This window comes from Narcine bancroftii, chromosome 4, assembly GCF_036971445.1.
Source record: "Narcine bancroftii isolate sNarBan1 chromosome 4, sNarBan1.hap1, whole genome shotgun sequence".
Classification (NCBI taxonomy): Eukaryota; Metazoa; Chordata; class Chondrichthyes; order Torpediniformes; family Narcinidae; genus Narcine; species Narcine bancroftii.
The window spans coordinates 17810690-17832687 of record NC_091472.1 but is presented as its reverse complement, the minus strand read 5'-3'; the positions used below and the strand labels follow the sequence as shown (position 1 = coordinate 17832687).

The 21998-nt window shown below is 43.9% G+C and overlaps 1 protein-coding gene across 1 annotated transcript in view; it reads left to right on the top strand.

Moving 5' to 3' along the window:
* Nucleotides 1–21998, top strand: part of smyd3 (SET and MYND domain containing 3) — a 949011-nt gene that overhangs the window by 779351 nt on the left and 147662 nt on the right. The window contains exons 7-8 of the mRNA XM_069930861.1: nucleotides 7377–7479; nucleotides 20977–21087. Coding sequence (XP_069786962.1) covers nucleotides 7377–7479; nucleotides 20977–21087 — 214 coding nt within the window. The remainder of the gene's footprint in view (nucleotides 1–7376; nucleotides 7480–20976; nucleotides 21088–21998) is intronic.

Sequence of the window (21998 nt, the reverse complement as noted above, 5' to 3'; positions counted from 1 at the left end):
CATGAAGCGAATCAAGCCGGGCACTTCTGTCTGGGATACCAGCTCTTATTACAGAAGTAACCTTTCCCAGGGATTTGTCCCCTTCTCTCCTTCAGTGTTCCAGCACTCCTGGAGGTTTCTTTTTCACTTTCCAGCATTTTGCTGGACTGTATGGTGCTTCTCAGTGTTTTGGCTAGTGTGACAGCCTCTGACGGATGTAACTGGAGTCGATTCCATTGACAAAAGCATCCAGCTTCAAAGCATTGCGGTGTTGTTCCACATTGACTGCCCTGACATCACATTCGTTTGCCAGCGAGTCGAGAGCCAGTGCATAGGCAGCATCACTTTCCCCGGGTTTCTGGCGTCTAGTCAGCAACTGGTGTCGAGCAAGTACCACATTCCGTGGCGACGTATAGTAAGCGGTCAGTCATTCCCGGGATATAGTCAGAATCATAGCTCCTCGCGTTACAGCAAAAGGGATCTCACCCAGTAGGGAATTCAGGTGACCCCACTGTATCGCCTCATTGACCACATTGTTCCGAGCCATGTAGTAATAGAAACAAGCAATCCAGTGGTTGAAGATTTCTCGGGTCCTCGAGGCAGACTGGTCGATTATCAGCCGCTCTAGCTTGAGTGCTGCATCCATTTCTGCTAATAAAATTGAAGTGCCAGTTAATGAAGAAGACGAAGGCTGTGTAGTTAACCAGTAATCAGGGCTTTTATTAGCAGAAACTAGTGATACAATAATGAAAGACAAAGGGCGCGTACACAGTTATACCCAAGGGGAGTGTCTTTAGTGGTAGAGATAATACATGTCCAATGTCAGTAAGGCAGACTAAGCACAGCTTTTGGGTAGAATCTCTCCCTGATGAATAGGGCCCTTGCATAGCCACGGCCAAGAGAAGAATTCTATCCAGGGTGAACCTGCACAAGGCCATGGGACCGGATAACGTACCTGGTCGGGTACTGAAGGACTGCACATGCCAACTGATGGAGATCTTCAACATGTCATTTAGGTGTCTATCATTCCTGTGGGTTTCAAGGCAGTTACCCTCATCCCGGTAGCAAAGAGGGTGACAGTAACAGTCCTCAATGACTACCACCCTGTGGCACTGACCTCCACCATTATGAAATGCATTGAACATCTGGTGATGAAATGGATCAAAGTGCACCTCCCAGATTCACTGGACCAATTTCAGTTTGTCTACACAGGGAACTGTTCCACTAATGACGCTACAGTCTTGTCCTTTCTTAACACCTCATTCGCCAGGCTGTTGTTCATTGACTTTAGCTCGGTGTTTAATCTGATCATTCCCAAGATGCTGGTGGAGAACCTGTCCTTGCTGGGACTCAATACCTCTCTCTGTAACTGGATTCTGGACTTTCTAACAGAAAGAACACAGTCTGTTCCAATTGGGATTAGAACGTTGAGCACCATCATACTGTGCACTGACGCACCTCAGGGCTGTGTACTCATCCTGCTCCTGTTCACACTGTTTTTAAAATATTTTATTTAACAATTTTTAAACCACAACAGTAAATACATTTCATTCAATAAAAGACTTCAGAAATCACATATATAGTATATAAAACCACCTCCCTTCCCAAACCCTCAAAAAAGAAATAGAAAAGAGAATAGAAAAAAGAAAAAAAACTGTAGAATGTCAGGGGAATAAATGATATATATCATAAAGTTTTAATATTAATGAAGCTAAAGGTTACCAAGAGATGAGGTCTTCAGAGCATCTGTTAAACATTCAGACACACATTTTGCAAATATGGGCACCATATTTTCCAAAATACATATTTATTTTGTGAACTATGTTATCTTCTCAAGTGGAATACAGCTACAAAGTTCTGCATGCCACCTCTCCATCCTTAAATCTGTTTCCGATTTCCAAGTTGTTGCTATACACTTCCTTAGAAAATGCTAAAGCAATTTGTACAAATTGAATTTGATACATGGTTAATTTCAATTTAGGTCTTATAATCCTAATACTACCCAACAGAATTAACATCAGATCCTGTGGGAACTTAACCCCTGTTATTTGTTCCAAACAATTTCCAACTTTCAACCAAAAATGCTTAACTTTAGGACACTTCCAAATAGAATGCAAAAATGATCCAGTCTCTTGGTCACATCTAAAGCATGAATCTGATGATGTAGGGTTCAATTTTTTTAAATTTTTGAGGAGTTAAATATAACTGATGCAAAAACTGGTATTGAACCAACCTATATCTAATGTTAATAATTTTTTTGTCAAATTGCCCTTACAATCTTTCTCATCTATTTGCTGATTTAAATCCACTTCCTATCTTGATCTCGACGTGCACCCCTATTTTAGGGGCTTTCTTTTGAAATAAGTTACAGAAATAAATGTATTTACATTACTATTATGAATCAGTAATTCCAACTTATACTGTTGACACATGACTGCATCACCAGATTCAGCTCCAGATCAAGTTTGCAGATGACACAACAGTAGTTGGCTGCATGAGCAGCAGCGAGACTTTGGACTTTCGAGAAGTGGTGGAAAATTTTCATCAAATGACCTGAGTCTCAACATCGACAAGACAAAGGAGATGATTGTGGATTTCAGGAAGACCAGACACGAACACCCTCCACTGCACATTAACAGCTTGGTAGTGGAGCGAGTAGAGAGCACCAAGTTCCTTGGAGTCCACTTAAGAAGTGACCGATCCTCATTTATCAGAAAGGAGCAACAGCGACTTCGCTTCCTTTGAAGGATGAGGCAGGCAAGGCGACCAGCCACCATTCTGTCAACTTTCTACAGAAGCACTATTGGGAGCGACCTGGCCGACTGCATCACAGTGTAGTACGGTTGCTGTCAAACATCAGATTAGAGGTCAATCCACAGGACCATAAAAGCGGCGGAGAGGATCACTGAAGTCTCCCTCCCCCATCGATGTGATTTACCAGGAATATTGTTTGAAGAGAGCTCGCAAAATATGTGAGGACCCCTACCACCCCAAGCATAGCATCATCCAGCTCGTCCCATTGGGAAAGAGATAAAAGAAGCCAGATCCACCAGCCTGAGGAGTGGCTTCTTCCCACAGGCAGTGAGACAGTTGAATGACTGATGAACTGTTAAAACATCTGCTTTATTAATAATAATATTACTGACATTTATTTTTAATATATGTATACAAGATGTATGAAGGATTGGTGTGTATATATAGTTTTTTTGTATGTGTGTTATGTCTGTCTGTGTGTTTGCAACGTTTTGTACTGTGGACCAAAAATGCTGTTTCATTGGGTTGTTCTGTTGCAGTCAGATGATAAATGAACAAAGTTAACTCCTTGACTGAAATTAAATCTCGGTTCTGGAGTGAAAATGACAATGGTTTGATAGTTTCCTCTTTGTCCTGTGGATTAGATCCTCTAGTGTAAGGGAGCTGGTCAGAGGTAGAGAGCATTGAAGTGAGAACAATGGAGAATGGAGATGATGCTGGGAATGGGGCCATCGCCCATGATCATCATGGTTGGGAGAGCAGGCTCGAAATGTTGGGCGACGTCCTCCTGGTTTCTGAACAACCATGAGATGCAAAGGCACTCCACAGAAATGTGCATCGCTGGAATCTGTCAACTCATGGCTGGACATTTCCCTTAATCTAATCCAATATGTGCCCAACAGCAAAAAGAATAGATGGAGGTAAAGCTGTGAGCTCTGCAGTGCGGACACACCTCATTGTGAATGGTGCTGGGCAATGAAACAACTATTGAGCAGAAGAAATGATCCTCAACAATGTTGAGGCCCAGCATGTAGGGGCTGAAGATAAAGCTAAAGCGATTGCAACCTTGTTCAGTTTGAACTGAGTGAACGATCCAATCCTCCTAAGATTCCCCATCATCGTAGAAGCCAACCTTCAGCCAATTCAATTCCCTCCATGTGATGTCAAGAAATAAAACATGGTCAACTTGTTCCTCGTGGACCAATGTGATTGCGACTAATATAAGATAGGTACAGGGTGGTTAGCGTGAACTCAGTTAGCTGATGGGCCTGTGTTAGTACTGTATGATTCTATAAATCTTAGGTCTGGATCAGGTTGGAGAGTGATATAATCTTGCTTGATTCATAAATTGTGTAGCTGCATATATATGGTTAGGTAAAGGGCCTCCTCACAACCTCGCTGATGTGTTTGCAATATCCCCTTGTCCATGCCTTGAGGTGTTCGTGTCTGCCGCAAGCCTCCATGTGCAGCCCTCCCTCAACACAGCACAATGATGTGAGAAATAGAAGCAATAAATAAACTCGGAGCTCTTGGACCCTGCGTCACCGTTCCAGAAGGTCATGGTTGACACTGCGCATCTTTCACTTTCAACCTGATGGCGACATCTGGATTCCTGAATATTCAAAAAGGCACTGATCGCACCACTGAATCTCATTAATCACTGAGCATCTCTGGGGTAGTGATTTCCAGATATTTACAACCTTCTGCCTGGATAGATTTGCCTTTATAGGGCATATAAGGGAAAGCAGATGTCGGGAAGCAGGAAAGTCTGCAGACGCTGTGATTGTAGTGCAGTTCACAAAAGTGCTGGAGAAATTCAACAGGTCACACAGCATCTGTAGGAAACAAAGCATAACCAATGTTTCGGGCCTGAGCCCTTCCTCAAGCAAATGTTTTTTTTAGACATACAGCATGGTAACAGGCTCTTTCGGCCCACAAGTCCTTCAAAGTGGCAGAGAGGATCACTGGGTTCTCCCTACCCCTCATTGATGTGATCCACCCGGATTGTTGTCTGAAGATGCGTGCAAGGTCATTGAGGATCCCTACAACCCTGCACATAGCATCTTCCAGCTGCTCCCATTGGGAATATCAGAGCCAGCACTACCAGGCTGAGGAACAGGCATATTGTCGAAGTAAAAACACAATGCTGGAGAAACTCAGCTGGTCAAACTGTATAGATAAAGACACATGAGCAAAGTTTTAGCCCTGAGCCCTTCATCAAGGTATGGACAAATTGAGGGCAGGCAGCGTAACAAAATGGTAGGGCAGGAGGGGCAGGGGGAGGAGCACAGTCCCAAAAGCAAGGGATAAAAGGTGGATGTGGGAGGGGCGGCACAGCAGCAAACGGGGAGGAGGGATGGCTCTGTGAATGGAGAGGGAAGGGGTTTGAGGAAAGAAGACAAAGGAGAAGGGAAGAGAGGGAGAACGGAGAGTAGGCTGGCAGAAACCGATGTTAAAGCCATCCAGTTGGAGAAGGCCCAGACGGAAAAATCAAGGGTTGTTACTCCAATTTACGGGTGGTCTTGGTGGAATAGTACATGAGGCCAAGGTCAGTCATGTAAGCAAGGGTTTGGGGTGAGGAATTGAAGTGGTGGGCCACTGGGAGATCCCTGTCACTAATGCAGAAAGTGCTCAATGAAGCTATCTCCTGGTTTGCGCCCAGTCGCTCTGATGTAGAGCAGGTCACAAAGGGAGCAGTAGATCACTCCCATGAACACATGTGAAGTGTTGCTTCACTTCAAAGGACTGTTTGGGGCCCTGAATGGGTGGAGGTGTGAGCACATGCATGGCACATACAGCAGCCACAGGGGAAGGTGCTGGGGGGGGTGGGGGGGGGGTGCAATTGATAGGGAGGGATGAGTGGACGAGGGATTATAGAGAAAGTAGTCTCAATGGAAGGTGGAGAGGGGAGGAGAGAGGAAGATGTGTCTGGTGGTGGGGTCCTGTTGTAGGTGATGGAAATTATGTTGGATGCAGAAACTAGAGGGACAGTAGGTAAGGACAAGGGGGAATCCTGTGTTTGTTACATCTGGGGGCAAAGGGAGCCAGGGCAGATGAGCGGGAAATGGAGGAGATGCGGGTGAGGGGTGAGTTGATGGTGGTGGAGGGGAAGCCACATTTGTGGAAGAAGGTGGACATTTCAGATGATCTGGACTGGAAGACCTCATCTTGGGAAGAGATGCAGCGGAGAGGGAGAAATTGCAAGAAGGAAGTAGAATGCTTGCTGAGTGTGAATGAGTGTAGTCGAGGTGGCTGTGGGAGTTGGTGGATTTGTAAAATATGTTAGTGGAAAGCTTGTCTCCTGAGATGGAGACAGAGGGATCTATAAAGGGGAGAGTGTTGTCGGAGATGGACCAGATGAATTTGAGTGAAACAGCTGCTTTCCACGGGCAGTGAGAATGCTGAATGACTACATGAACAGCTCACACTAACCATATGGCATTCTACTATTTATTAAACATTATATGTATATTTGCATATGTATTGTTTTTCCATATGTGTGGTATGTCTGGATGTGTGTTCGCATGTTTCGCACTGAGGACTGGAGAACGCTGTTTCGTTGGGTTGTACTTGTACAATCAGGACCCATCGCACCCTTTTCCCTCCTCCCATTCTGGAGAAGGCTCAGGAGTGTGAGAGCACACACCAACCGGTTGAAAGACAGTTTCTTCCCCACAGCTATCAGGCTCTTGAATCAACCCACAACAGTGTAATCATTCTACCCTTGCTTAGCGTTCATTGATCTTTTTCATTGCATCCCTTCTACTCTGTCAATTGTGCTCTTTGCACGACCGTATGAATATGAACCTGTTCGCCTGTTTGCAGTAAAAAAAACCTTCTCACTATTCTGGACATTTTGTGAACTTAAACTTCAAACTTTGTTTTTAATGTTCTTTAAATTGATGAGGGCAAGAAGTGACCAAGAAGGAAAACACAGAGCAGATTGTTCCGCTGTTTTTTTTTGTTGTAAGCTTTCAATTTTCTTGTGTGGCTGAGTTTTAAATTTGAAATTTAGGCAGATAGCACAGTAACAGGCCCCTTTGGCTCTCGAGCCTGTGCCGACCAATTACACCCAATTAACCTACAGCCCGGTAGGTTTTGAAGAGTTGGAAGAAACAGGAGCCCCCGGATAAAACGCAGGCAGACACAGGGAGAATGTACAAACTCCTTACAGACAGCGCGGGATTCGAACCCTGGTTGCTGGTGCTATAACAGCGGTGTGTTAACTGCGATGCTAACTATGCCATCCTGTTGCGTCTCTCGACACTGCTTTGATTGGCCCTTCTAAAACCATCTGCTTATGCCCCGTCCTTTCAGTCTCATCCTGGATGCTGAGAGTGAAGACTTCCTTCACGTCACCTCAAAGCACCGTTTCCTGTGCTATTTAATTCTGAAGAGAGCAAAATAAGCACAGAATAAGAGAGAATTCAGCATAACTCAAGGCATGTCATGGTGTACATTAAGATAGACCTTGTGATTTTCAATGTAGGATTTAAAACAAGGACATTTGACCTGGAAAAGAAACAATATTTCTGTTAAATTTAACAACTGTTTTTCTGAGATTTGCAAATGCCATTTGGAATTCTAAAGGAAGTTGACACGCGGCTCACAATTGAACTGAAGCATTTATTGCCTTCCCACAGCATGTCTCTGTTGAACCACAGCTGTGACCCGAACAGTGTGATGGTCTTTGAAGGGAAACTGCTCCAGCTTCGCGCGGTGCAACCGATTCCGCAGAATGAAGAGGTATTTTTTTTAAAATATGATGTCTACGTGTGAATGTGTTGAATGATCCTCGTGCCTCTGTCCGATGTTGCATCAGACCCAATTCATTAACATTCATCGAATGGTCCGACAATGCCTTAATTTGAACATTCTCATCCGATAGAATCGTAAAATCAAAGTCACACAGCACTAAAATAGGCCCTTCAGCCCATTTAGTGTGTACTGACCATCAAGCTCCAATATATGGCATTTTATTCTCCCACATTGTCAAGACTAGAGGGCATAACTTCAGGATAAAAGGTCATCAATTTAAATGCAGAAGGGAAGAATTCTGCCTGGAGGTCAGTGACTATAGTGGATTTCCGCAGGGATCTGTTCTGGGACCCCCCCCAACTCTTAGATTTTTGTAAATGAGCAAGATGCAGAAGGATGGGTCAATAAATTTGCAGACAATACAGAGGTTTGAGGAATTGTGGATAGTGTTGAAGGATATAGACAGGATGTAGAGTTGGGCAGAAAAGTGGCAGATGGAGTTCAATCCAGATAGGTGTGAGGTGCTGCATTTAGGAAGCTCAAACCTGAAGGCTGAGTACAGGGTTAATGGTCAGATACTTAACAGTGTGGAGGAACAGAGGGATCTTAAGGTCCAAATCCGTACATCTCTCACTGTTGCTGTGCTGGTTGATAGGATAGTTAAGAAGGCCTGTGCTATGTTGGGCTTCATTAGTCACGGGATTGAGTTCAAGACTTGAGAGGTTATGTTGCAACTCTACAAATCTCTGGTGAGACAAAACTTAGAGTTTATGTTCAGTTTTGGTCACCTCATTATGGGAAGAATATGGATGCATTGGAGAGAGGGTGCAGAGGAAATTTACCTGGATGTTGCCTTGGTTGGAAAATAAGTTTTAATGAAACAAGGTTAGCAGAGCTAGGACTTTTATTTTTGGAGCAAAGGAGGATGAGAGATGACCTAGTAGTGGACTACAAGATTCTGAGAGGCATGGGCGGCCAACGCCTTTTTCCCAGGATGGGAGTAGCAACGCCAGAGGACAAAGGGAAGGGAGGAAACTTCAGGGAAGGCATCAGGGATAAGTATCTTTTACACAGAAAGTTGTGGGTGCCTTGAATACCTTGCCAACTGTGGTAGTGGAGGCTGGCACAATAGGGGCATTTAAAACACTCGTAGACAGGCACATGAATGAAAGAAAAATGAAGGGTTATGAGGTAGGAAGGATGTAAAAACATTTTGGTATGAATATACAGTTTAAGTCGGCATAACATCGAGGGCCAAATGGCCTGTGCTGTGCTGTAATGTTGTATAAGTTCTACCTTAGTAAAAACAATGACCTTCCTCACTGTGTCTTAGATCATCACCATGAACAGCCATAGTGCTTTTTTTTGGCAGCTGGGTTAACTGTGGCAGAGGCTGGGGGAAGGGCCTGCAATGTCCAGTTGCAGAGCAAGGATAGAGTGAATCATGAAAGTCCATAGACAATATAATTGTAGTAAAAGAACAGAAAAGCTGGAGGAACTCAGCAGGTCTCACAGCATCCACTGGAGATAAAGATATATCACCGACGTTTCAGGCCTGAGCCCTTCTTCACGGTATAAGTGAAAAGCAGGTAGGCATCTGAATTGAAGACCAGGGAGAGAAAGAGGGATGAACGAATTGAAATGGTGGCCACTGGGAGACCCACGCTATTGCGGCAGATGGGACCAAGGTGCTCAACTAAGCAATCTCCAAGTCTGTTCCCGATCTCTCCAATGTAGAGGAGACCACAACAGGAACACCAGATGCTGTAGATGACCCCTGCAGATTCACAAGTAAAGTGTTGCTTCACTTGGAAGGACTATTCGGGTCTCCGAATGATGGTGAGGGAGGAGCAGAGCAAGGATGGCTTCAGAACAGTCAGGTACCCAAGTGACAGGAGTGGTAAGGCGAGGGTGGACAATGGTTTGGGAGTAGGGGAGAGCAGGAGACTAGTTGCATCGTCCAAGCATTGGAATAAAATTCCTGAGGAAGGTTTTACCCTTTTAAAAATACGAAATGCTGGAGAAACTCAGCTGGTCCTCTATGTAGCAAAGGTAAACATACAAAACTGATATTTCGGGCTTGAGCCCTCCATCAAGGTATGAGAGAATGTCGGCAGGTGTCCAAACAAAAAGATAGGAGGGGAAAGGGAGGTGGCGAAGGCAGGAGATGATAGGTGGAGAAGGGAGGGAGGGGACAGCAGCTGTTAGGGGGAGGAGGGATAGCTGGGTGGGTAGAGGGGAAGGGAGGGGAGAATTGGAAAGTCTGGAAAAGGGGGAATGGGAAAGAAAAACAAAGCAAGTTTAGCAGAAAGCAGAGGAGTCAATGTTAATCTCATCTGGCTGAAGAGGGCCCAGATGGAAAACAAGGGGTTGTTCTTCCAATCTGCGGGTGGTCAGGGTGGGATAGTACATAAGGCCATGGACAGACATGTGAATGCGGGAGAGTGACTCGGATTCAGATTTACTTTACCCTTTTAAAAGTAAGTGAGCTCTTGTTGCTATACTGACACCAAGTGATGGATCTCCTCTTGACTGCACCGGCAGGCACCTTATGCCATGACACACAATTCGGTTTTGCATGAAAGGGGATAAAAAAGGTTGGAATTCAAATGCACCAAGTTATTTCATCTCCTACTGCGCGGAGGTCCTTTACTGGTTGGCTAATAATTGGCCCGTCCCTTGTCTGTGTAACCCTAAGCGGCCACGAGTTCATGAATTCTTTATTTTCAAGATTCAAAGCTACACTGAAGGTAACGACCTGTACACCACACTCACAAGTTGGAGACATGGTTTGGCAAGAAACAGTGAATTTGAAGGAAATATTTACATGCAAGTTACCAGTAGGTTGCTATGTAATTTCACCCCTGCTTTTGAACTTTTACAGCCTTAGTTACGATTGCCATTGACATTATTTCTTCAGTCAACATCTCAGGTTTGGGCAGACCTCGTGCTCACCTTTTGTCACAGCAGCAGTGAAGTGTGGAGCCCTCAGTCGTGGGTTAGAATTGAACTATCTTCCACCTTAAAGCCAGAGGAATAAACCATGATGAGGCCGGTGATTTGTGAAAGGGTACAGCAGCACGATTAGCATAGCGGTTAGCGCCATACTATTACAGCGCCTGTGACCAGGGCTCAAGTCCCATGCTGTCTGTAAGGAGTCTGCGTGGGCTTCCTCCCACGTATCGGGGGTTGGAGGTCAACTGGGTGTGATTGTGCGGCATGGGCTTGTGGGCCGGAATGACCTGTTACCATGCTGTATGTCTAAATTTAAAATGCAAGTAGCTCACTAGCCTAGCTCTTCCACACAGCATGCTGTATTTGTGTAAGGTAAAAGAATGCTGTTCAGGATTCAGCACCTCCCAAAGAGCTTTCCCAGTGATTGAACAGTTCATTCGACTCCATGTGGCTGTCTTGATGTCAGAAGCGCAGCTGTCAATTGTGTGCAACAAGAGTATGCAGTGAACAGAGGGTGGTGGGGGAATAGAAAGGGCTGCCAGGGGAGGGGGTGGAGGCAGCTGCTAGTGGAATGTTTAAGAAAAAATTAGACAGAAGCATGGAAAGGATAGGCCAAATGCAGGCAGGTGGGGCTCGTGTGGGTGGGATATTTTGATCAACGTGGGCAAGTTGAGCCGAAGGGCCTGTTTCCACACTGCATGGCTCTTTGATGTGATATTTGGACTCCAAAAATAAAATGCTGCAGATGCTTGAAATCTAAAAATAAAAGAGATACCCAGGTGATACCAGTGGAGAAAGCGCAGGAGTGTTTCAGCTCAGTGAGTTGGGTGGCACTGTGGTGTTGTAGTTACTGCCTCTCTGGTTGTGTGTGTGTGTGTGTGTGTGTGTGTGTGTGTGTGTGTGTGTGTGTGTGTGTGTGTGTGTGTGTGTGTGTGTGTGTGTGTGTGTGTGTGTGTGTGTGTGTGTGTGTGTACGCGCGTGTGCATGCGTGGAAAACTTGTACTGTCACTGCCTTCTCTGTCCCAACCACATGCTGATTAGTTGGTGAATTTAGACCATAAGACTTAGGAGCAGAATTAGGCCATTCAGCCCATCTAGTCGACTCTCTCATTCAAACCACAGACGATGTGTTGTTCCTCTCATTCCCATTGTCCTGCCTGCTCCCCATAAGGTTTGATGCCCTTACTAATCAGGAACTTGTCAACCCCGATGACTTGGCCTACACAGCCACTGTAGCTTGCTCCTGCTGTGCAGGTGAGGGGTAGAATTGAGAAGGAGTGGATAGAAAATGTGCAGCGAATAAAATGGGAATAGATTAAAGTGAATGGATGCTTGATGGTTGGTGTGGACTTGGTGGGATGACAGATGTATTGTGCTGTATTATTCCATTAAAAGGTAGTGTGTTTCCTTGAGGGTGTTAGCTTAGTGGTAAATATTCACTTCATAATCCGGAAGAACCTTTCAATGGTGTCATGGGAATTTTCAATTCAACACTTTCACTGCAGGTAGGGTGACTGGAATACATTATTGTCTGTATTCAGAACAGGTAGCATTCTGTCGGCATTAAACGTGGCTATATATTGAGTGGGCAGATTTATTGTTATATATGTAAGCACAATGTACAGATGCACCGAATGAATTTCATTCGAATTCTGGATGTCAAGCTTGGGTCTCTGGGCTGGGATTTTAACCCACAATCTTCTTTGCCAGCGGTGAGAGTGCTTCCCTAATACTTCTGACATTTTATAAGGCTTCGGAAAGGCCACACTTGGAGCATTGTGAACGTATTTTTTTCAATAAAAGGAAGCATGTGTGGCATTAGAGAGCATCCAGTGGAGGTCCATGAGAATTATCCCAGGGATGAAATGGTTAACGTATGAGGAGGGTTGGAGGGCTCTGACCCTGTACTTGAAGGAGTTTAGAAGAATGTGGGCGGGGGTTGGGGGGGGGTGAAATCTCATCGAAACAGGCGAATCTGTGGAATTCCAGATGAGGGGCTGTGGAGACCAAGTTGCTGGGTATATCTAAAGCAGATTGGTTCCTAATTATCAAGAGTGTGAAAGGTTATCGGAGAAGGTAAGAGCTTGCAATTGAGAGGAAAAACATATTAGAGGTTGATAGGTTCCTGATTAGTCAGGGCATCAAAGATTACGGGGAGAAGGCAGGACAATGGGGTTGAGAGGAAAAACTCATCATCCAGGGTTTGAGCAGACTGATGGACCGAATGGCCTAATTCTGCTCTGAAGTCTTGTGATCTTAAAGCATGGCTGATTCCAGAGTGAAATTGTTTCCTTGCACGGACTTCCAAAACAGTAGAATGTCTAAAAGACATTGGACAGATACGTGGACAGGAAGGAAAATGAACAAATGCCATGGAACTGGGACGAGCCCTGGGTGTCAATTTATTCACCACGGTCAAGTTGTGCCGAATGGCATGTTCTGGACTGTAAGACTCCATGTCTCCGAACCAGGTTGCCTGCCAGTCAAAGTCTAGTAGCGAACAGGGGTTTGCCATTCGTGCCTGAAACATGTAAACAAATATCAAATGAGAACGGAAAGAAGGGCAGTAGTTTTGACCTGGTTTCAAGTCACCCAGAGCTGGAAATTTTCAAACTTCCCTCACTGATGGCAATTAACCTCCAAATAACTTCAGCGAGGTCCGACGTAAATAAGAACAGGTTAAACATGGCTCCATCTCAACAGAGTAATGCTCTGTCTGTAAGTGATACCCAATTTAATTAATCAATTCATTCAAAGGCATTTATTTTAAATTTCTAACACTTTTTCTTTAGAAAAGGTCATTGTTGGAGATCAAACTTAGCCAGAACATTGGCAGATGAAATCAAAGCAAAAAATGGTGGGAATACTAATCAGTCAGTGAGATTGTGTTGTTTTATTCCATCGCCTTAGTCGATAGTTCAAATTTCAGTGAAATAAAGTGACTGAATGAGGAGACTGATTTCGTTGCTATAATCTGGGGATTCTGCATGGTTTATTTAGGAATTGTATTCATGAGATAACCCATACTTTAGAAGAAGTCTGTCTCCCTGTAAAGGTAATCAGTCCAAGATGACGCCTTGAAACTCAATTGCGAAGTCCTGGGGCATCTAATATTAGCTTCAAACCAAAATTTCCCTTATACTAATACATCTATGGTATGTAGATTTTGAATTAAATCATTGGGATGGAAATTTTTTTGTCTGCTTTACCATCAAGGTTTATAGAGCTTGACCCATTGGTTCATTCCAATTAATTCATGATTAGCACCAGTTTTGGTAATTTCTTGAGGATCCCTAGGACAAATGGGTGTGAGTGGAATTGTTCCTGAGGTGCTGAGCATTGGGTGAAGCCGTATTGTAGGGGCAGAGCGGTTTCCTGGGAGGCTGGGTGCAGAATGAGTTTCCACACGGCCTTTCCATCTACAGGCTTACCTTATCTTACCTCAGAGCAAGAACGTTATGAGCTCAAACCCCGTATCTGAGCGCATAATCCTGGATGACACTTCAATGCATTGCTGAGTGAGGAGATTGTATTTCCACATGACCTTAAATTGAAAGACAGTGGGAATGAGATAAACCTTGGGTTGCTATCTAAAGGGAAAGAGTCTTTGGACAGTGAAAATCATAAAAGATGCAGATTCCAGAAATCTGACATAAAAACAGAAAAAGCAGGAATTAATCAAATGTGAAATCATAGAACACCACAGCACAGAAAACAGGCCATTTGGCCTTTCTAGTTTGTGCCAAATCATCATTCTGCTAGTCCCACTGACCTGCACCCATTCCATCACCTTCCAGTCCTCTCCCATCCATGTATCTACCCAATTTATTCTTAAGAGTGAGCTTACATTTACCACGTCAGATGGAACTCCCATAAAGAAGTTCCCCCTAATGTTCTCCCAAAACTTTTCCCTTTTCACCCTAAAGCCATCTCCTCTGTATTTATCTCTCCTAATCTAAGTGGAAAGAGGAACAGTTCACATTTCATGTCCTGGATCCTTGCAAAAGAAACTTGAAGTGTTTCTGAAAGACATTGCCTGACTGATTAGTATTCCCACCATTTTTTGCTTTGATTTCATCTGTCAATGTTCTGGCTAAGTTTGATCTCTAACAATGATCACTTGTTTAAAGATGTGTTGCCTCCTTTTCGAAGTTACCACAGCAACTACGTTTTCAAAGTAGCTGGAACAGAAAGGGTAACATGGGTAGTGTAATAGTTAGCCCAATGCTATTACAGTGCCAGCAGCCCAGGTTCATAGAAACATAGAAACACAGAAGATAGGAGCAGGAGTAGATCATTCGGCCCTTCGACCCTGCTCCGCCATTCAACGAGATCATGGCTGATCTTAAAGTTCAGTACCCCGTCCCCGCCTTCTCTCCGTAACCTTTAATACCCTTATACTGAAGAAATAGATCTAATTCCCTCTTAAATATATTTAATGAACCTGCCTCTACTGCCCTCTGTGGCAATGAATTCCATAGATTCACCACCCTCTGGGTATAGAAATTCCTCCTCATCTCGGTCCTAAATGGTTTGCCTATTATCCTCAAACCATGGCCCCGGGTTCTGGATTTTCCCATCCTTGGAAGCATCCCATCTGCATCCATTCTGTCCAGTCCTGCCAGAATTTTATATGTCTCTATGAGATCCCCTCTCAATCTTCTAAACTCCAGCGAGTACAATCCCAATTTGCACAATCTTTCCTCGTAAGTCATTCCTGCCATTCCAGGTATCAGCCTGGTGAATCGCCTCTGTGCTCCCTCCATTGCAAGAACATCCTTCCTTAGATAAGGTGACCAAAACTGCACACAATACTCCAGGTGGGGTCTCACCAAGGTCCTGTACAGCTGCAGTAAGGTATCCTTGTTCCTATACTCAAACCCTTTTGATATGAAGGCCAACATACCATTTGCCTTTTTAATCGCCTGCTGTACCTGCATGCTCGCCTTCAGAGACTGATGTACAAGTACCTCTAGGTCTCTCTGCACTTCCCCATCTCTTAATCTATTGCCATTCAAATAGTAATCTGCCCTCCGGTTTGTATTACCAAAGTGGATAACCTCACATTTATCCACATTGTAGTGCATTTGCCATGGATCTGCCCAGTCCCTCAATTTATCCAAATCACACTGGAGCTTCCTGACCCCCTCTTCCGTGCACACAACCCCTCCTAGCTTAGTGTGATCTGCAAATTTGGAGATATTACATCCAATCCCCTCATCCAGATCATTAATGTAAATTGTGAACAGCTGGGGTCCCAGTACAGATCCCTGTGGTACCCCACTGGTCACCGCCTGCCACTCAGAAAACGAGCCATTTATCCCAACTCTCTGTCTTCTACCTGCCAGCCAGTTCTCAATCCACATCAATACTTTGCCCCCAATCCCATGAGCCTTGATTTTGGAAGCCAGTCGTTTATGCGGGACCTTATCGAAGGCCTTTTGGAAGTCCAGGAACACCACATCCACTGGCTCTCCCCCATCTATTTTACCTGTCACCATCTCAAAGAATTCCAATAGATATGTCAAGCACGATTTACCTTTTGTAAATCCATGTTGACTCCGTCCAATCCCTTCTCTGCTAGTCATATGCTCCGCTATTACATCCTTAATAATGGATACCATCATTTTGCCCACTACTGATGTAAGGCTCACCGGCCGATAATTCCCCGCTTTATCTCTACCCTCCTTTTTAAATAGTGGGGTAACATTAGCTACCCTCCAATCCATGGGTACTGATCCTGAGTCTATCGAGTTCTGGAAAATAATTCTTAAAGCATCTGCTATCTGAATGGCCACTTCCTTGAGTACCCTAGGATGTAGATTATCAGGCTCTTGGGATTTATCTGCCTTCAATCCCATCAATTTCCCCAAGACCATGTCCTTAGAGATACTGATTTCTTTCAGTTCCTCCCTTGCATTAGTCTCTATGTTTCCCAACATCCTTGGGAGGTTATTTGTATCCTCTCTTGTAAAAACAGAACTAAAGTAAGAATTTAATTGGTCTGCCATTTCCTTATTCCCCATTATATATTCCCCTGATTCCGACTGCAAGGGACCTACTCTGGATTTCACCAATCTTTTCCTCTTGACATATTTATAAAAGCTTTTGCAGTCTGTTTTTATATTTGCGCAAGCTTACTTTCGTAATTTATTTTTGCTCTCTTGATTAATCCCTTTGTCCTCCTTTGGTGCATCTTGAACTGCTCCCAGTCTTCGGTTGCAGTACTTTTTTTGGCCAATTGATATGCTCTCTTTTTGGACGCAATGCTGTCTCTAATTTCCCTTGTTATCCACGGTTGAGTCACCTTTTTTGGTTTATTTTTATGCCAAACCGGTATAAACGATTTTTGCAATTTCTCCATTAGATCTGTGAATGCTTTCCATTGTCTATCCACAGTCAACTCCCCCATAAACACCACCCAATCAATCTTACTCAACTCCCGTCTCATACCATCATAATTCCCTTTATTTAAATTCAGGACTTTAGTCTCGGTTTTAATTTCATCACTCTCCATGTCGAGTGAGAATTCGATCATATTGCGATCGCTCCTACCCAAAGGGCCTCGTAGAACAAGATTGTTGATTAGCCCCTTATCATTGCATAATACCCAATCTAAAATGGCCTGCTCCCGAGTTGGTTCCTCGACATATTTGTCTAGATATCCATCCCGTAAACATTCAAGGAATTCCTCCTCCTCTGTATTTTTACCAATTTAACTAGTCCAATCTATATGCAAATTAAAGTCTCCCATGATTACAGCTGTTCCCTTATTGCACGCTTTTCTAATTTCTCTTTTAATGCCTTCCCTCACGTCTACACTACTATTTGGAGGCCTATATACCACCCCCACTAACGTTTTCCGCTCCTTGCTATTCCTCAGTTCTACCCATATAGATTCCGCATCTTCTGAGTTAATATCCTTCCTGTCAATCGTGTCGGTCCCTTCTCTCACCATCAATACTACCCCACCCCCTATTCTTTCTTGCCGATCCCTCCTAAATATTGTATACCCCGGGATGTTAAGTTCCCAGGCTTGCCCACCCTGCAGCCATGTTTCTGTAATCCCAATCAAATCATATTTGTTTATCTCAATTTCCACAGCTAATTCATCTACCTTGTTCCGAATGCTTCTTGCATTAAGATATAAAGCCTTCAGATTTGCTTTTTTCACCCTCCTTGCTCTTTCTGATTTTTTACTTTCGCTGCCTAACCAAACTTTTCCTGTTTTATCTTTTCTGTCCTTTGCCCTATCATACAGGTTCCCACCCCCCTGCCAAATTAGTTTAAACCGCACCCGACGGCTGTACCAAACCTAGCTGCCAATATATTGACCCCTTTTGGGTTTAGGTGTAACCCATCCTTCTTGTAGAGGTCATGCCTTCCCCAAAAGAGATCCCAATGATCCAAGAAGCCAAAACCCTGTCCTTTACACCAGCCCCTCAGCCACACATTCATTTTTCTTAACCTTCCATTTTTGTCCTCAGTTGCACTTGGCACAGGTAGCAAACCAGAGATCACCACCCTGGCTGTCCTATTTCTTAGTTTCTGTCCTAGCTCTCTGTAATCCTTTTTCAGTACTTCCTCCTTTTTATCTATGTCATTGGTACCCTTCCCCTTTTAGAATACCCTGGACCCGATTTGAGATATCCCGCACCCTTGCACCAGGGAGGCAGCACACCATGCGGGCATACCTATCTGTAAGGAGTTTGTATGTTCACCCTGTGTCAGTGTGGATATCCTCCCATGTTCCAAAGACATATGGGGTTAATTGGTCACATGGGTGTATTTGGGCACCGCGGGATCATGGGATGGAAGAGCTTGTTACCATGCGGTATCTTTGTATCAAAATGCTGGAAGCACTCAGCAGGTCAGGCAGCATCTGTGGAAGGGGAAATGGGGTTAATATTCCAGGAATGAGATAGTTTGCCAGAATTTGCTCAGATAAGGTGCCCCAGACACTAAACATTAACTGTTTCCTCTTCCACAGATGCGGCCTGATTTGAGTTTTTGGATACACATGACCCTCACATTATGGGTGGAGGAAGGGGTTGCATTCTGAGAAAATGTTCTGAGTTGCGTTTCTCTGTAGCACTAAAGATGCGTGACCTGCACATGTGTTAAGAAATGCGAGTTTAAAAAAAAACGAAATGTGTTGATTTACTTTTATTAGCCTAAGTTTTGAGATTTTATTTCAGAGCACAGACTTTTTGGGAGTGACACGAATTCTGTCAGGGTGAATTTCCGTTACCCATCAGCTGCAACATGGTTTTTACATGTCCCATGCGTAAGTGCAACGCCGTCACAGCACCAACCACCTGGGTTTGAATCTGGCACTGTCTGTGAGGAGTTTGTACGTTCTTCCCGTGTCTGTGTGGGTTTCCTCTGGGTGCTCCAGTTTCCTCCCATCTTTCAAAATATATGGGGGTTGTAGATTAATTGGGTGTAATTGGGGGGCATGAGCTTGTGGGCCGAGAGGGCCTGTTACCATGCTGTATGTATAAAATTTTTTAAAAGCTGTCCTCATTGGCTATTTGCTGCTCTGAGGCAACCCAAGATACAAAATTGTACAAAATAAATCGTATACAAAATTACGTGGGGTGTAGATAGAGGAAATGCAAGTGGGCTTTTTCCACTCAGGTTGGGTGAGACAAGAACCAGAGGACATGGGTTAAGGGTGAAAGGGGAAATGTTTAAAGGGGAAACTTCTTTATGCAGAGATTGGCAGGAGTATGGAATAAGCTGCCAGTTGAAGTGGTGAATGTGGGCTCAATTTAGACATTTATGACAAATTTGAAAAGGGACATGGCTGGGAGAGCTCTGGAGGGCTACAGTCCGTGCACAGGTCAATGGGTCTCAGGAGAATAATAGTCTGGCACAGACTAGATGGGCCAAATTGGCCCGGTTTTTATGCTGTTGTGTTCTATAGTCCTCTGGTCTGATGGTTATTATGCTTTGTCCATCCCACTTTCCCTGTTTCCCTAGGGACAGGTTGCTGAGTGATCAATGATCATCACTGCTTGAATCTGTTTTGTAGAGAAGACTGCTGGTAATGTCACAAAAGTCAAGTCTTTTATGTTCATTTTGGGATTCTGGCATTTTTATGGGTATCGCTAGGTAATTGGATGAATTGAGCATCCATAAGGAACAGAGATGAATAAAGCCAGGGAGAATCTCACCGTTTGCTTTTTCTATGGGTACTATGGGCGCTGCCCAATCGCTGATGTGTATCTAATTTGCCTTCGTGTTTTAGTCTGTTTAATTCAGCCTCAATTTTTCAATTCATAGCAAATGGGATTGTTCTGGATTTGAAGACTGACTCTTCAAGATCTCAGGCTTGAATGCAGTTCAGGCCATCAGAAAACAATTCTATACCTCCCGCTGTCTCAGGAGATGCTAACATATTAAAGACCCTTCCTACATCACTCTCTTCTCCCCACTTCTGTTGGGCAGACATCACAAGAGCATAAAAACATGAACCTCCAGATTCAAGGACAGTTTATTTCCTACTGTTATCAAACCCTTAAATAGTCCTCTCATTAGTACAAGTTGATGGCCTTGCATTGATTCAACTGTCCTTTCTCTATACCCTGCATCTTGTCTTTGTCACACTAATTCCTGCACCCTGACTCTGCACCCTGCACTTTTATCATTGCACGACCTGCTCTAAGTATGGGTTGATTTGCTTGGATAGCGCACAGAGCAAAACTTTTCACTGTATCTTGGTGCACGTGACTGTTTAATCTATTTAATGAAGCAGTCTATTTAATGAGGAACTTTGAGGTCCAAATCCATAGATCTCTCAAGGTTGCAGTGCAGGTTGATAGGATAGTTAAGATGGTCGATGGTATGTGGGGCTTAATTAGTGGTGGGATTGACTTCAGGAGTCGTGAGGTAATGTTGGAACTCTATAAATTTCTGGTGAGGCCACAAGTAGAATTTTGCATTCAGTTCTGGTCACCTCATTACAGGAAGGATGTGGAAGCCATGGAGAGGGTGCAGAGATTTACCAGGGTGTTGGCTGGATTGGAAAATGTGAGGCACGATTAGGGCTTTAGAGAATGAGAGGTGAATCAATAGAGGCCTACAAGATTATGAGAGGCATAGATGAGGTGGACAGCCAGCACCTTTATCTCAGGGTGGGAGTAGCAGGTTCAAGAGGAAATATGTATAAAGTGAAAGGATAAAGGTTTAGGGGAGACATGATGGGTGAGGTTTTTTTTCAAACAAATGCATTGCTGGGGGTGGTGGTGGAGGTTGGAAAAATAGGGTTTTTTTTAGGTATATATAGGTTGGCACAACATCGTGGGCCTGTACTGTCCTATAATGTTCTCTAAACACTGGCCTCAATCCTGCAGGCTCACTGCCTGAAACAGTCCTGAAACTGTAAGACAAAATATCAGCATATCTATAAAATACAAGAACTTACACAGCCAGTGTACATGTTGGCGTTGATAGCTTGGCTTTGTGTTGGATGATAGAAGCTATTAATACTTCAAGCTGATTAATTTTTTCCTTTCTGCCCACTAGTTGACGGTCAGCTACATTGATGTCATGGCAACAAGCCAGGATCGACGGAGACAGACAGAGAAGCAGTACTGCTTTACGTGTGACTGCAAACACTGTGAGACGGGACACAAGGTTAGTTCATGTCTGGATTACTCAGGAAGCTTAATCATGACAGGATTCCCAGTGTGTTTCTTGCACTTCACGTAATTCCATTTGCAGGTTTTGTCGCTTGTTCCATTTCGATGACACCATGTTACATTGCAATCACCAAGTCCCAGTTGACCTTCTGTTGCTTTAGAGTTTAATTCCTTTCAAAAGTACATGGCTGGAGCAGGTTTATTAATTCAAATATATATATGTGAGCTGCTTTTATAGTCTGTCTGCATCTATCCTGACAAAGCATGCCCAGGCCTAAGACAAAATTTGCATTATACTTAGACGGACCAAAACAGCTTACTACAGGTGACTTAAAATATGACAGGAAATTACAAAAATAAGTTATATCGAAAAAACAATATGTGATAGGAAAATTTTATAGTGATTTTCGAGGTCAGCAGCCCAAAATTCATAAAAGTGTTCAGGAAGCAAAATCTTCGTTGTCCAGTGTTCTTTGTCATCAGGATCAGATCAATCATGATCTCTGTAAATGTTGGACCTGGGGCTAGGGGCTCACTCATGCCCTCTCTCTTATGTTTTTGCGGAGAAAAAGGAAGCTCGAGGAGGGGGTGGATCTACAGCCAGCTGATTCATTCATTTACCTTTTCCCCAAATTGCCGCATATGAATGTTATCAGACAAAATGTAACCAAGCCATTTGGGGAGATATCATGCTGACTGGCAAAATCCTTGGGTTGGAATGGTAGATTTTAAAGTGTAACTTCAAAGGGAGCAATAAATTCAAGCGATGAAGTGGGAAAAGTTCAAAAGGTGAAGAGGCTTCAGCAGAAAGTCCAGAACTTCTGTCCCTGATAGCCAGCAATGGTGGAAAGATTAAGACCAAGGTTGGGTAAGAGACCAGATTTGGAGGAGCTTGGAGATTTTACA